Source organism: Falco naumanni, chromosome 1, assembly GCF_017639655.2.
Source record: "Falco naumanni isolate bFalNau1 chromosome 1, bFalNau1.pat, whole genome shotgun sequence".
In the NCBI taxonomy this organism is placed as follows: Eukaryota; Metazoa; Chordata; class Aves; order Falconiformes; family Falconidae; genus Falco; species Falco naumanni.
In genome coordinates, this window is record NC_054054.1 from 25811114 (window position 1) to 25824844 (window position 13731).

At 38.5% G+C, this 13731-nt stretch overlaps 1 protein-coding gene across 6 annotated transcripts in view; it reads left to right on the forward strand.

Moving 5' to 3' along the window:
* BMP2K (BMP2 inducible kinase) overlaps positions 1–13731 on the forward strand; it is a 65878-nt gene that overhangs the window by 32352 nt on the left and 19795 nt on the right. For 3 of the 6 annotated variants that reach the window (XM_040586848.1, XM_040586877.1, XM_040586887.1), the window contains exons 8-14: positions 531–634; positions 2759–2838; positions 4501–4661; positions 5965–6173; positions 7180–7275; positions 8073–8260; positions 10264–10421. In XM_040586848.1, the coding sequence (XP_040442782.1) occupies positions 531–634; positions 2759–2838; positions 4501–4661; positions 5965–6173; positions 7180–7275; positions 8073–8260; positions 10264–10421 (996 nt within the window). The remainder of the gene's footprint in view (positions 1–530; positions 635–2758; positions 2839–4500; positions 4662–5964; positions 6174–7179; positions 7276–8072; positions 8261–10263; positions 10422–13731) is intronic. The other 3 variants (XM_040586859.1, XM_040586895.1, XM_040586867.1) reach the window with 2 other exon arrangements.

Genomic DNA, 13731 nt, shown 5'->3' on the forward strand with positions numbered 1-13731 from the left:
GCTTGAAAAACACCAAATGTTCTAATTTGGGACATCAAAAATTCTGTCTTGTCAGGAAAAAGTCCTTTTATCCATGGAACTGCATTTTTTTGTATACAAAAGTATACATAGCCAATGAAACCTGCAAGATAAAAGCTGATGTAGAACCTTAGCCTGATACAGTTGGATATGTCTGTGAATCTTCTGTTGGCTACATTGAATTTTTTACTAACTCTAGAAAAATATAGTACCTGTGAGTTGGTTTTATGTTGTATCTCTTTGAAGTTATTAATTACTACTTCAGTTTAGCTACCCTTTCTGCAGTTAAGTGTCAAAATAGCAAACGGAATAAATCTCCAATTGTGTTTGACCCTAAAAACTATTTAACTTGACAAAAAATATTAAAAAACCCCAAACCCACATAACAATAAAAATTACTGTTTCTGGGGTAAATTTATTTGGCAGAGCTGCAGAATATCTTCTTGCTGGTAGCACGCTGTCTCAATAGCCTTTTTGATATTTGGTTATGATTTGTCTTGCAATTTTTGCAGGATATATGCTTGAACCAGATCAAGAACAGAGACCTGATATATTTCAAGTATCTTACTTTGCCTTTAAACTTGCCAAAAAGGACTGTCCAGTGTCTAATATTAATGTAAGTAGTGTTTAATTTTTTCTTTTTTTAGTCTATTTTGTAGGTAGCATTGAAAAAAGTATCTAATCAGCTGAGGAAACATTATTTCCATTGCTTTTTAAACCCTGTTCCTAAATTTAAAACATAAAGCAGAGTACACTTCAAGCTGCTATTTGAGTACACGTGATATTAGGTGTCTAAACAAAATGTTTTGAGGGCATTACTTCATAAATTGTATGATATTGCACCAGTAGCTGACTTACAGATTTTGCTGTTACTAATCTCTTGTGTCTAATACAAAAAAGATGAAATTATTACAGAACTTAAACTTGTTAACAATAAAAGGTTTCATGTTGCAACTGTAGTGTCACGAGCATTTATTTGTTATGGATAAACCCTTTCTCTTAGTCACTCTTAGCAATTATGTTAATTCATTGGAAGGACTACAGTGAACTGGAAAGCAGAGTAGTGCCTCGGTTAGCCTGCATTCCTACCCTTACTTCCTGTGTGAGTTTTTTGACAGTTTGTACTTTCTCTCAAAGGTCACTCATTCACAGATCTAATTATGGTGCAATGGAATTTGAGGGCACATCAATAACATTCGATGTTATAAAGTGATTCTCAAGATAGACCTGGGGAAAAAGCCATCTCAAAATTCGTTTTGTAACAAATGTCAATTACAGGGAACTCTGCCTTCAGAGGCAGACAGTACCTGAGAACCCTTTGAGTTCCTTTGTCATTGATCCTTGTAAAAGAAGGTGCTCAGTAAATGTGAGTGGTGCTTTTTGGAAACTTAGGTTTAGTAAAATGTCAGAACACCTTGAAGTACTTACTGTTTGTAGGTAAAGGCTAAATTGTAGGTGGTCTGAATAGTTTTTATGTTATGCTGTTGCAGTGTGTGAGTAGGAGGAGCAATAACTATACTTTCCCTTGAATACTTGATCCTGAATATGAGCATATCTTAATATAACATAACTTGGGAATTAACTGTTACTCACTGGAGAAGTAGTATCACCTCACTCAGGTGACTTGAGAATGTCTGTTTCTTGGATTTTTTTTTTTATTTTACCCCTGCAGATAGGAATTGCTGCTTACTTGGACCTTTGCTGTGTGGCAGACATAGAAAAGTAGAAGAGCCTGGAGCAGTCTTAAAAAGCGAAGCTGTTGCGGGGTGGGAGTGTGTGTGTGTTCCACTGGAGTGTTAGAACAGCAGTAAAGGCAGCAGGCTGTGCCCTGGTTTCTGTTGCTGTTGATTTCCTCTGGTAGCGCTTTCCTCTGTAGCACCTATGGCTATCTTAAAAGAGAAGCAGCACAAAAATGTGCACATGGACACCCCTGACCCTCTTTGAAGTTTCGTGAGAATATAAGGAGGACCGTTATAGGTTAAAGAGGCTGGCTGAGCGTACTATGCTGTCTTTGACAGCAGCTTATTTTTCTCAAGGGAAAGTCAGATGTATGCCTGTCTGTCTCTTTCCTAGACTCGAGTAATTCCAGTGCTGACAGTAGTCTTCAGCAGCAGTATTTGATGATTAACTCTAATACTTGTGACCAGTTTTAGATTTGCATTCTTTACGTGAGGAGGTAGTACATACGTAACTATGCGTATCATCTTCTTTCTCCCTCCCCCAGAATTGTCATTTTCCTTGGTATAATGTGGTTTAGGTAAAATGCAATTCATTCAGGAATTTGATTGAGATGGGGGTAAGTTAAAGGACTATAGAAGCTTAGATGCTGCATGGTTTTGGGGAATTTGTGTTGTGGTGGAAGATCTGAGTGGGCAAAAATTTACTGTTTTTTCATCCAAGCATTAGGCTTTGTTTGAATTCTTAAGCTTGAGACTAAAGTCTCTGAAGTAAAATGCAGTTAAAAGATGTTGTCCAAGTGTTATCTTATATTGTTGATGGTTGGTAGTGTGTAAATGAAGTAGTTGACAAAACAGTTGGACCAGTTGTGTTTTTGTTTTGCAACAGATAAGGGAACATAGAGATACTGTTAAATAAATACTTTTAATCTGCAGCCATGTGAGTTCTACATTGAGCCTTGTAACATGGAAGTCTTTACCCCAAGTATTCCTCTTCAATATGTAATGATTTTTTTCTTTCAGGATTTCGGGTTTTTAATTTATTCAAATTTATTTTTCCCAAGAATTCTCCTGTCCCTTCAACTCTTCCTGAGCCCATGACAGCTAGTGAGGCAGCTGCTAGAAAAAGCCAAATAAAAGCAAGGTGAGCAGAGGATGTGGCTTTACTTTTTTTTTTTTCCTTTTTTTTTTGCTAATATTGTTAAGGTGCGTGTTTGTCTGAAACCTGTTTTTTTGTGCTTGTTAATAAAACTTATCTTAGTAGCAGAAGTCATTAGAATAGATAAACTGAAATTCTAAGAGCTTCTGGTCTCTTCTTTGGATTCCACTCTGCTGTTTTCACTGTATTGAGAATCCACCAAGAGAAACTGAGAGCCTGTTTTGTGGTGAAATAAGTAAGCACTATCGGTCTGTTTCTCATCTGCTTTATTTTCTCCAAGAGTGATGAGTGAATTTTGAAATGAAGGATTTTAGTGGCAATATGGTACAGGTAGACTGTTCTAAAAAGGGGTTTTATTTAAATGTGCAAATCAAATATGATTGATGAAGGTAAATGGATTTTGTTCTTTCAAAGATTCATATTTGTGTACCAAAATATTCCTTTTTTGTACTTACTGATAAAACCAAACCCAAAACCTCGGGAATTCCTTTTCATGTCTTTTATTGTGCTTTGGTATATGGTGTATATTTAATGCTAATGCTGGAAGACTCCTTTACACTTTTATTCTTGGTTAATGGAAGTTGTGTTTTGAATCCCAACAGCACAACGTGTGTGACTTGGGTACTTTTATATTTTGCTGTAATTACCAGCTCTATTCCAACTCTGATTTTATTAACCTGTTTCAAATGAGAAGCAAAGGAATGAGTTCATGTAAGCTGTGTTTGGAGCTGTGGAGATGTCTGTGCCTTGTTATGGTAATGTCGTGGTCTGGTTGTGGTTGGTTTTGCTGGCTCTGCTGTCAGTTGGTAGTGTGCACAGGAGGGCAGGCATAGATTATCAATGGAATAATGTTTTAAACTCCTGCTAAATCTTCTAGACAGTAGTAGTAGGATTCGCAGTTCTTCCTAAATATTTTCCTGACAGCCCTTAAGTTACAGCAGGTGAAGGCAGATGGTGCCTTCATATAATATGGTAGGAACTAATGTGACGTGTTGGGTACTGGAGCTCAGATGGTGAATTAGTGGTTTTAAGCAGTTGAACAGTCTTAAAAAATGCATATACTATAACCTGATAATGGGATTAAAGTTCAAAAGTAGTTTGGTTTTCAACATGTTTATTACCCTGGCAGGCTATTATGCAGCTTGAAGTATTTCAGGGAAGACACAAATACTCTGAGAGTTTGTGGGTGTTAAATCTCTAACAAAAAGTAGAATTAGGTTGACTTAACAGATAAGATATCTTAATGCTATTTCCTGTATGTATGAACAGTAATTGTGTCTCTAGTCCTAGGTTTGCTGAGTCAAGTGCTGGACATAACTTTCACTCACTGCTGTGAATGGAGGAAAGCTTATACAGAGAAAGTTTGTATCTAGTGTCATGGTTTCCTTGGGAATAAGGCTGTTGCATAGCTCCTTCTAAATGCTGTTCTGCAGCAGCCATATATCCAGTGGCAGCAGTGGGTGTTGAGTGGCATTTTAGGAAGCAAATTTTAAGGTGTTGAAATATAATTCACAAGTAGAGCAGCACATGACTAAGACATAACTTATATCAGCACCTATTAAGAGAGATACAGTGTCTAATTTGAAAAAGAAGCAGTCTTCTTTTTTTTTTTTTAAGTTTCTTTCATGGGAAAACTTGTCATTTCAGAATAACAGACACTGTTGGACCAACAGAAACCTCAATTGCACCACGACAAAGACCAAAGGCCAATTCAAGCACTACCACTTCTAGTGTGCTAACGATCCAGAGCTCAGCAACTCCAGTCAAAGTACAAGTTCCTGGTGAATTTGGTAATCGTATGCAAAAAGGTAACTTAAAGTTGAAGGATGGACCAAAATAAATGAAGAATCAATTTTGTATTTCTTTTGCTACTAGAGCAAGAAGGAGTAACATCTAAAACTTAAATTCATCTGATTCTTTTATATGCTAAAACCCAAACCTTCATCTTTTCCAAAATACTCGAAATGTGCAACTAATAAGTTTGACCAGGTACTGTAAAAACTGAATGGAAATTGAGAAGTGAAGGGTTGTTTTTTCTCATTGTGCCCAACACTGATTTTGAACTAACTTTCCCACAGCAGGCTGTGAACTGTGCACAGTTTTGACTTGAAAATAGTTCATGAAGAGTACTGAGCTCTTCTGTAACAAACTGCTTTCATTGTTAGTAGAAAAAGTATTTTCCCTGTGCCTCAGTAAGTCATGAGATATGAACAATATGTTGCTATTATTTGCAGACTGGAGCCATGTAAAATTACTTCACTCCTCTAATGATTGACCCAAATGCATTTCACTTTGCACTGTAGGTGCAGTAGATGTGCAACACATGAGTAATTGAGGGAGGCTCTATCCATTGAAATGGGTTTTCAGTGAATTCTTTGTAAAGTCATCTTAATCTCATTCAAAAAGTTACGGCTCTGATAAATGAAAACTATTTAAGTGAATATTTATATCTTGAATGCTTCCCTCATTGCACTTTGGTGTTTTGTGTCTGTTACAGTACAGTAGTTCGGTACAGTAGCTGCAGGGATGGTACTGGGAAAGCCTCCAATCAAAAGGCCACTGAGAATGTTTGTGTCCCAGGTGTGAACAACTTTAACTAGACAGGATCCAAATAATGTCCAACTTGGAAAGGTTTTCCTGTTGTGACAAGGAACAGATCATTCCTGGGCACTTCAGAATATAAATACAACATACAAGAGAGATTGATTTGTTAGTAACTGCTTACTTAAAATAATGGAATGGTCACATTCCTTTGAACAGAACACCTGATTAATTTTCCAAGTGAGCCAATAATTCTCTTAAAGTGTGTTGTATGCATACAAAATTGTATGCTTTGAGGGTTAGAGTTTGAGATACTAGAAGGTCCAACTTGAGTATTAGTAAAGCAAGTCGTGAACCCAGCTTGCTGTGTCGTGAGACCAAAGGAAGCTCCTACCTTTTGTAAGTAGAAATGGTGCATTGCAGGCCTGGAAGTATATTTGGAGAAGTGAATTTACTATCTACCAGTTGTCAGGCTGGGCAGGGAAGTTTGTAAACTGTTTTGCCTTGAAGTGTTGAAGAATTGAAGAGGTTAACTGCCAGGGAGCTTTCTGGCTAAACTTGAGAGATCAGTGTGTCAACAGTGTTGTCTGAATATCAAAGGAACCACAAGACCAGGGAACGGACAAGAGATCTTACAGTCACAAGGGACCAGCCAGCCCACCCCCCAGCAGAACAGAGTCCTCCAGCAGCTGCAGCAGGGTGACTGGAGACTGCAGCAGCTGCACCACTTACATCACCACCAGCAACAACCTACTATTCAGGATGCTTATTTTCAGCAGGTACAAGTCAAATTTGTTACACATGCTTTGAAGAGACACATTACACTTGTCAATAATGCTTTGAATCATGTACTGGTTAAACATCTCTGCTGTTGCTGCCTGTTTTTTCTCCTGCTAAGAGGGGGGGGGGAAGGGATCATGGCTCCTGCCCCTTTTTCCTTTGATTTGTCTCTTCATAGGCACTGTGATGCTTATTCTAGAAAGTTGCATTGTTTGCGCTGTCTTTTTTGCAGTTTGGCCCTGAATCCCAGCTTGCTTTGAACCGCCACTGCATCCCCCAAATAAGTTTTGTGTATGTGTAAATGTGTGTGAGAAGTGTTAGGAATTGTCTAGGCGATGATGCTGTGCTGGCATAGATTGGTTTTACATACACCATCTGAGCAGGATTGTTGCAGATTTTGCTTTCTCCAGTGTTTCTTCATCAATGAAGAGCTTCTTTTCTGTAGTTGTTCTGTCCATCTAGCTTTTTCATGGATACCTTGTATTCCAATACTGCCCAGCTTGCATACTGTAAAGTATAATAGCTTAAGCTGTGTAGCATAAGTAACTGTAAACATAATGGAAGAGCAGCTAGGTCAGACAAGAACTTTCAGATCCTGTTCAGGACACCTATTGCTATTCCTCTCCCCGCCCCGTTGAGACACATTATTCTTGAAAGCACAGCTGATTTATTTTCCAAAGGGGCTCAGCACTGGTGAAAATTGCAGAAGGTGGGATGTTAATTGTCTTACCTTAGAAGAGGCGTTGCTGAATATGTAGTCTTCATTTTTTGTTCAACAGGCTGATAATAATTGGGGGTGGGGGAATGGGGATGGAAAAGCTTTCAAACAGAGTCATTAAAATGCAGTAACTGAATTGCAAGCTGATTCTTGGTTATGTGGTGTCTTAACCGAAAAATGCTGTTGAGTCACAGAAGTGATATTTTAATTGATGCTTCTCCTAAATACCTGGCTATTTCTAAAGGGAAGATCATGACTTAAAGCTATGTTCTTCTTTTCAACTATAGTATCAACAAGCGATGCATCAGCAGATGGTCCAACAGCAGCTGTTGATGCAGTCTGTGTACCAGCAGCAACCTTCCCAATCTCAGTATCCTGCTATGGTACGTCAAGAATTGAACATAGACAGTACAATCTTAAATCCGTGAGTAGTTGTAATGAGCTGTGGTTGTAGTAAATAGTGTCAAGTTCAGCACCTAAAATGATATTCCGTTGGGGGGAAAAAAAATGTTAGCCCAAACGTGGTTATGAAAGCTTGCCTGGAGTTGCATTTTTGTGTTAATTGGGTGGAATATATCTATTCCATGGGTTAGAATATATTATTCCCTGGGTTAATGGTTGGACTTTGTCTTTGAGGTCTTTTTCAACCTAAATGATTGTATGATTCTAAACTTGATTCAGTATGTATATACTAATTTGAAACATACTTGGTGATTAAGGTTTCCAGTACAGACCACAGAAAGAAATGTATGCTATGCTACAAAGTGATAGAAGACATGGTGGCATCAAATTCCTGCTTCAAAAGCAAGAAAGCTAACTGCCATAATCTGTTCTTCAAACATCAGGAGAAATTGTGCTGAAATTTTTATTAATAATATATAAGAATGGGGTATGATAAAAACTTTTAGTGCTGCAATAGCATATATTTGCATTGCAATAAGTATGAAAAGTGAAGTGGTAGTATGTTGGAAGAAAAAAACAGGATCACTGATGTTAGAGCGGTTTCTTTTCACCTGTAGAGCAGACAGGTCTGGTTTCTTGCTTCTGCTGAAGATACTAAGCTTTTCTGGAGTGCAGTGGTTTTCAGTGCATTTGGCTGCAAGGCCGGCATTGTTACTTAGCGCAAGAGGCTGACACTGCCCCACGTGAATTTTAGTAACATGATTGTTATCTTTCTTAGGTGCAGCAATATCAGCAAGCTCTCCTACAGCAGCAGATGCTTGCTCAGCAGCAACAGCGGTCACAACAGGCGCAGTCTCCTGAATATATCACTTCTCCACAAGATTTCTCGCCAGCCTTAATCTCCTACCCTGGGTCACTTCCAGTCCATGCTGGAATGGTGGCAGATTCTCCCTATCCTGCAGTCAGGCAAGTATTCTGACATAGATGGACCCAAGGGTTACTTACTGCTTAAATTGCTAATCGTTATGAGTGGTGCTTAATCCTTTCCTCTAAAATTAATTGCTTCAGTAGTAAGGCATTACTTAAAGCAGTTGGATAGTTGCTGCTTAGTGGTAAAGGATATTTTGGGAGGAAAGTATGATGCTTAACTTGTTAACAGATGGGCCTAGTACAACTTCTTAAAGGACCGGTCTTCCTGGAATAAGTCCATAAACCAGAAAAAGTGGAACCAGCTGCTAACCACTTTACTTAGGATGGTCAATAGTCTATGCTGAATGAGGTTATAAGTGCATGAAAGTCATCTCAAACAACCCTCTTGAGAGAGTTTATAGCTGGTGTGTATTTGCTAGGGCTTCTAACTCCTGTGTCTGTTGATCCAATTTAAGTACGTTAAATGGTAGGAGTGCACCTTGTCAGCAGTGTGGTCCCTTTGCAGGGTCCTGTGGACTTACCCTAGCTTAATGAAGTGTGACTTGTCCATGAATTCTTATGAAAAAGTGTGCGGATTAAAACCCCGTTCTTTTTCTGATTTAAAAATAAGAGAACCACAGATTTGTCCAGTTTCGATAATGTTATGAGCTAAGTTATATATTTACATAGGTTCCTACTACATTGTATTGAAAGAGAAGTGCTTTGCAATTGTGGGAATGCTGCACTCTTTGGTGCAGTCAGTCTTGACAGAGGCTTTCAGTTAGAGTAGCTTGTATGTTTCTTCAGGTGCTGCTGCTGCCGTTCTTAGTCTCTTCTAAGTTGCAGCATGTTGAAAGAGTAAAAGGCAAAATATTTTTCTGCTGTTTGCTGTGACCAGTTTGGCTTCATCTTGCCAATCAGATAGTCTAATCCCTAGCAGAGTGGTGTCCTGTGCTTCTGTGCCCATATCTGAGACTTACTGGCTGTATCTTGACTGGATCTATTGCCAGAGTACTTTTGTCACAAATAATTTCCAATCTGGGAGTAAATACATGTATTTCTAGTTTCTCTTCTGTGTGTTTGGCTGAAGACTTGATCCTGCTGTTTAGCTTCAAATCAGTGACTGAGAGTTAGCAATGGTTTGCAATGTGTGAGGTCAATCTTTTAAACAAAAAATATGACTTTTTGTATTAAAGGAAGGGGTGATGAAAGTCTTTTCCTTTGATGTACTAAATGCATTGCGTTGCATTGTATCGCATGTTGTCCTCTCGATGGAAAGAGCCAGTAGTCTTTTTGGGACAGCAGTGCCCAAGCTGACAGGAAGGAGCCCCTTCCCCTTTCTGTTGTTTGGAAGAGATGGTTCCATGTGGAGCTGGCTGCAGGTGTGACCTGGGCATAGAGAGAGGACCACTTAGCATGCAGTAACTTGCTGATTGCTGCTTTCCTAGTCTGCTTCAGATAGAGGAGTGGTAGGTGTAACTTCCTAAAATGGGCACAAAAGGAAGAACACATCTAGTCAAAAGTTTCCTTATCTGTGTAGATAAGGCTAATACAAGCAGAGGCTGTTATGTCAACTGGTTAGGTTAATTGTACCAGTTGGATGGATGTAGGATTCAAAAAAAACAACTCTTAATGTGTCTGCCAAGAAAAAATAATTTGAAAATAAAGAGAACCTATGAAAACTTCATAGAGATTTAGTAGGCTTTTTTTGAGGAAAACAAGGCAATCTCCTATGGCAATACAGAAATGACCACAGGTGAGATATGGTTTTTTACCCTTGCATGTCAACTTGATGAAGGATTCTGTGCTTTAGCTACAATTAATAAACTGAAAAATAAAAGTCCAGGGATTGCATACAGAAATTATGTGACTGAACCACATAGTTTGAGTGATCTGTTTTCCCTTAAATTAACTTTCAGATGCTTTTGGGATAAGCTGTTAATGCGTGTGTGTTAATTGTGTGTGGTATTTTGGCATAATGAAGCATGTCATAGATTTTCACCCTGATAAACAGGCCTATAATGTTTCTCTTTATTTGCTTTCATGAACTGACTTTACAGGCCAGGTATTCCTGATGCTGAAGCAATTGCCAGTTACCCAAAGCAGAGCATCAATAACCCACCTGATATGTCAGGCTGGAACCCGTTTGGAGAGGACAATTTTTCCAAGTTGACAGAGGAGGAGCTGCTGGACAGAGAGTTTGACCTGCTAAGATCAAGTAAGGGACACTTGAAGGCTTATTTTGCTTCACAGTAAATAAGGGCACTGTAGTTGCTCAGCAGTTCCAACACCTCTCTTGTCAGAGGGCCATGCAGTCTGTGTACAGAAAATTCTTTCTGAGCATTTGAGGGCAGAGTTCGGCCTGTCGTCTTTCTTTCCTATGGCACACATTTTCAAAAGCAGAAAGGAACTCACTGTCTAAAACTGGTAGTTACTGGCTCAAATACTGCAGAAATGGTAATATCTTAACTCTTAAATACTTCTTATGTCACCTTGATTGTCAAGAAGCTCTCAACAGCAGAGGTATGTTGTCAGATAGGAAGAAAAGTTGGGCTGCTTGCGTTATTCCTTTCCAGCTTTTTTCTTGCACAGCAGAGCAGAAGATTCTGTGGGTCTGATATGTCCTTTGAAAATGCTGAAAGAAAATTTATCTATTACATTATGTTAATGTTTTGTAATGTCCTTTTTGATGAGTGGCTACATGTAAGGGCTGCTTTATTGTTCTGATATGGCAATAGTTGAATAAACTTTTTCCTCTTGAAGTCAGTTATCTCAATGGTTTTTACTTGGAAATACTTTTTCTTAATTGCTTAACACATGCTTGTTAGATGCTCTTCCTAAAACTGGTTTTGTCAAGATCAGATTTATTAGTGAGACTTATAAGATGTGACAGTGTCAAAAACCAGATTGTAAATACTTGCCTGACTATCAGCAAGTTCCTTGCAATTAAAGATGCAGTAAAGTTGAATTTGAAGTAATTGAAGAAATCCCTATGCCTTCAATTGTCATTTTCTTCTTGGATTTATGTGTTCTTAAATGTAGCTGACTAAGATGTGTGCATTGCTTGCTAATCTTGGAGGACAGTGACTGGCTTCTTTTTGTGAAACTCTGGTTGAATGTTTTCACTTGTATTCCTGTGGTGACCAGGTAAGACTCCTGGTTTTGAGATGTGGATGTAGCCTGCACACATTTTGCAGTAGAATGACTTGCTGCTAGCTGGGGAAAATTTATAATGTACCAGCTGAAAAATAAGCAATTCTTTCAGAATCCAAGTTTAGAGTTAGAAATTATTTAGTAGTAGAATTGGGTGTCTTTGGGCATGATGCTTCCAAACGAAACCTTAGAAGTCTTTTGAAGTAATTAAACTCTTGAATCTGGAGGTTAGCTCGAACCAAAAGGTCAGCACAACATTACCTATTTCCAGAATCTTTGACTGTTGGATTGTTGAGTGCAGTTTATAGTAAATTTTGAGATTGATTTGGTTAAGCCACACGTTTTGAACAAATACAAAAGAAGATAGTAACAAGGACATGTTTCAAGTGGCTTTACAAAACAGCTGGCAATTGCCATACAAGAAGTGTGCTTGCCTGGAGTAGCTCAATAGGCTTGTTATAGTGAGCTGGGAAAACAGAAAAAACATACATGCATTTAGGTTGTAAAAAAACCTTTAAGATTGAGTCCAACTGTTAACCCAGCACTGCCAAGCCCATCACCAAACCGTGTCCCTAAGCACCATGTCTACATGTCTTTTAAAACCTCCAGGGATGGTGTGACTCCGCCACTTCCCTGGGCAGCCTGTTCCAGTGCTTCACTACTCTTTTGGTGAAGATGCTGAATTGCATGCAAAATATTAGACTTAGTAAAGGCTAGAATAACTTGGACCTACGTGCTGCAAATGGCTGTCTCAGAATCTCTAGGAGAAAGAACAGTTTACTATTGTAATTCCATTATCCATATAGGATTTTATACTATGTGTGTGAAAATAGTCTGAAGTTTTTAAAGACTGAGTCTACTTAGGCATGTTTTTGGCTCACCTCTTAGTAAAGATAATTCAGTGCACAGAGGAAGCTGGATGTGGTAACAAACTTCATATGCTGTATCAAAAAAGTAAATTTAACAGCATAGTTTTGCTTAGTAATAACCAGCATTAGGGTTTTTTTGTCACTTGAATACAGAAAATATAAAAATAAAAATGAAAAAATACTGTCTTGACCAACAGTACACTAGGTGGCGGTCTTGTTTGTATGTGGCATGTGATGCAGGCACAGCTTTCCTTGGGCCTTTTGGCTTGATTTTTGTTAGAGGTCCAGTGGAGGGGGAGCATGGCTAGTTTAATCTTGGGGGGGTGGTGTGGTGTGTTTGTATGTGCACATAGATACCTACATCAAAGACTACAAAGGCTTTTAACTTCATTTTTTTGATATTAAGGATGTTGTGCCAAAGACTGTATTAACTTCCCTTGTAGTGTAACATGTCTCTACTGCAGTCAAAGATTTATACTTAATTTTGTCTACTGGTACTTTCTCCAACTTAGGTGGATTAATGAGAAATAGGGAGATATATTGTACAATTAAGGCTTATACCTAGAAATTGTCTTTAACTGTGTAATATTTCCTGGAATTTCCTCAGACATATCTTAAGGATCAAGGCTTAATTCTCTTCAGATGTAGGTCATCTCTTTTGAGAGGAAAGCGCTGTCTACTACTAAGTAGGTTCCCCCCCCCCCCCCCCCCCCCCCCCCTCAATTTTTGGGTTTACTGTGAATCATTTTGCCACCTAGAGGAAGGAGAATTTAAGATAGAGATTTGATGAATCGTTATATTTTCTGTATCTAAACCTGATTGCTGTCCTGTACTTTATAAGTCATGTACAGTATTATGTAAGTTTGTCTTTTTGCAATGTTACGTGGTTCTGAGCAGCATTCAAAACATACTTTCTTTCCACTTCCAAAAGCTTGGTTTGTATTGTTGAGCTGATACTTTATACATAAATTAAAAACGCTTTTAAATGTCAAATGCTTTTAAAGCTGGTGTGTTCATGACAGTAATACATGAGTAATTAAATATACACAGCCTTTGTTACAGGATCAAGATGTCATAATTTGTCAGGCTAACATTACTGTTTGATTTCATGCATTAGATGGGTATTGCTGTGATGATTAATCACTTTGCCTTTAAAAAGGGAGCTAACATAGAACAGAATACTTTGCTTACACTTTGTGACAGTTTTCACAGTAAAAAGATGACAGTAAAAAGTAATGTGCAATCGAATGAAGATTTCTGAACAGAGGACCTTTGCGGAGAACTTAGATACAGAGTGTCCTGGTTTAACCCCAGCCAGCAACCCAGCACCATGCAGCTGCTTGCTCACCTCCCTCCCCCAGAGGAATGGGGAGGAGAATGGGAAAGGAATGTAAAACTCAAGGGTTGAGATAAGAACAATTTAATAGGTAAAGCAAAAGCCGTGCATGCAGGCAGAGCAAAGCAAGGAATTAATTCAGCACTTCCCATGGGCAGGCAGGTGTTCAG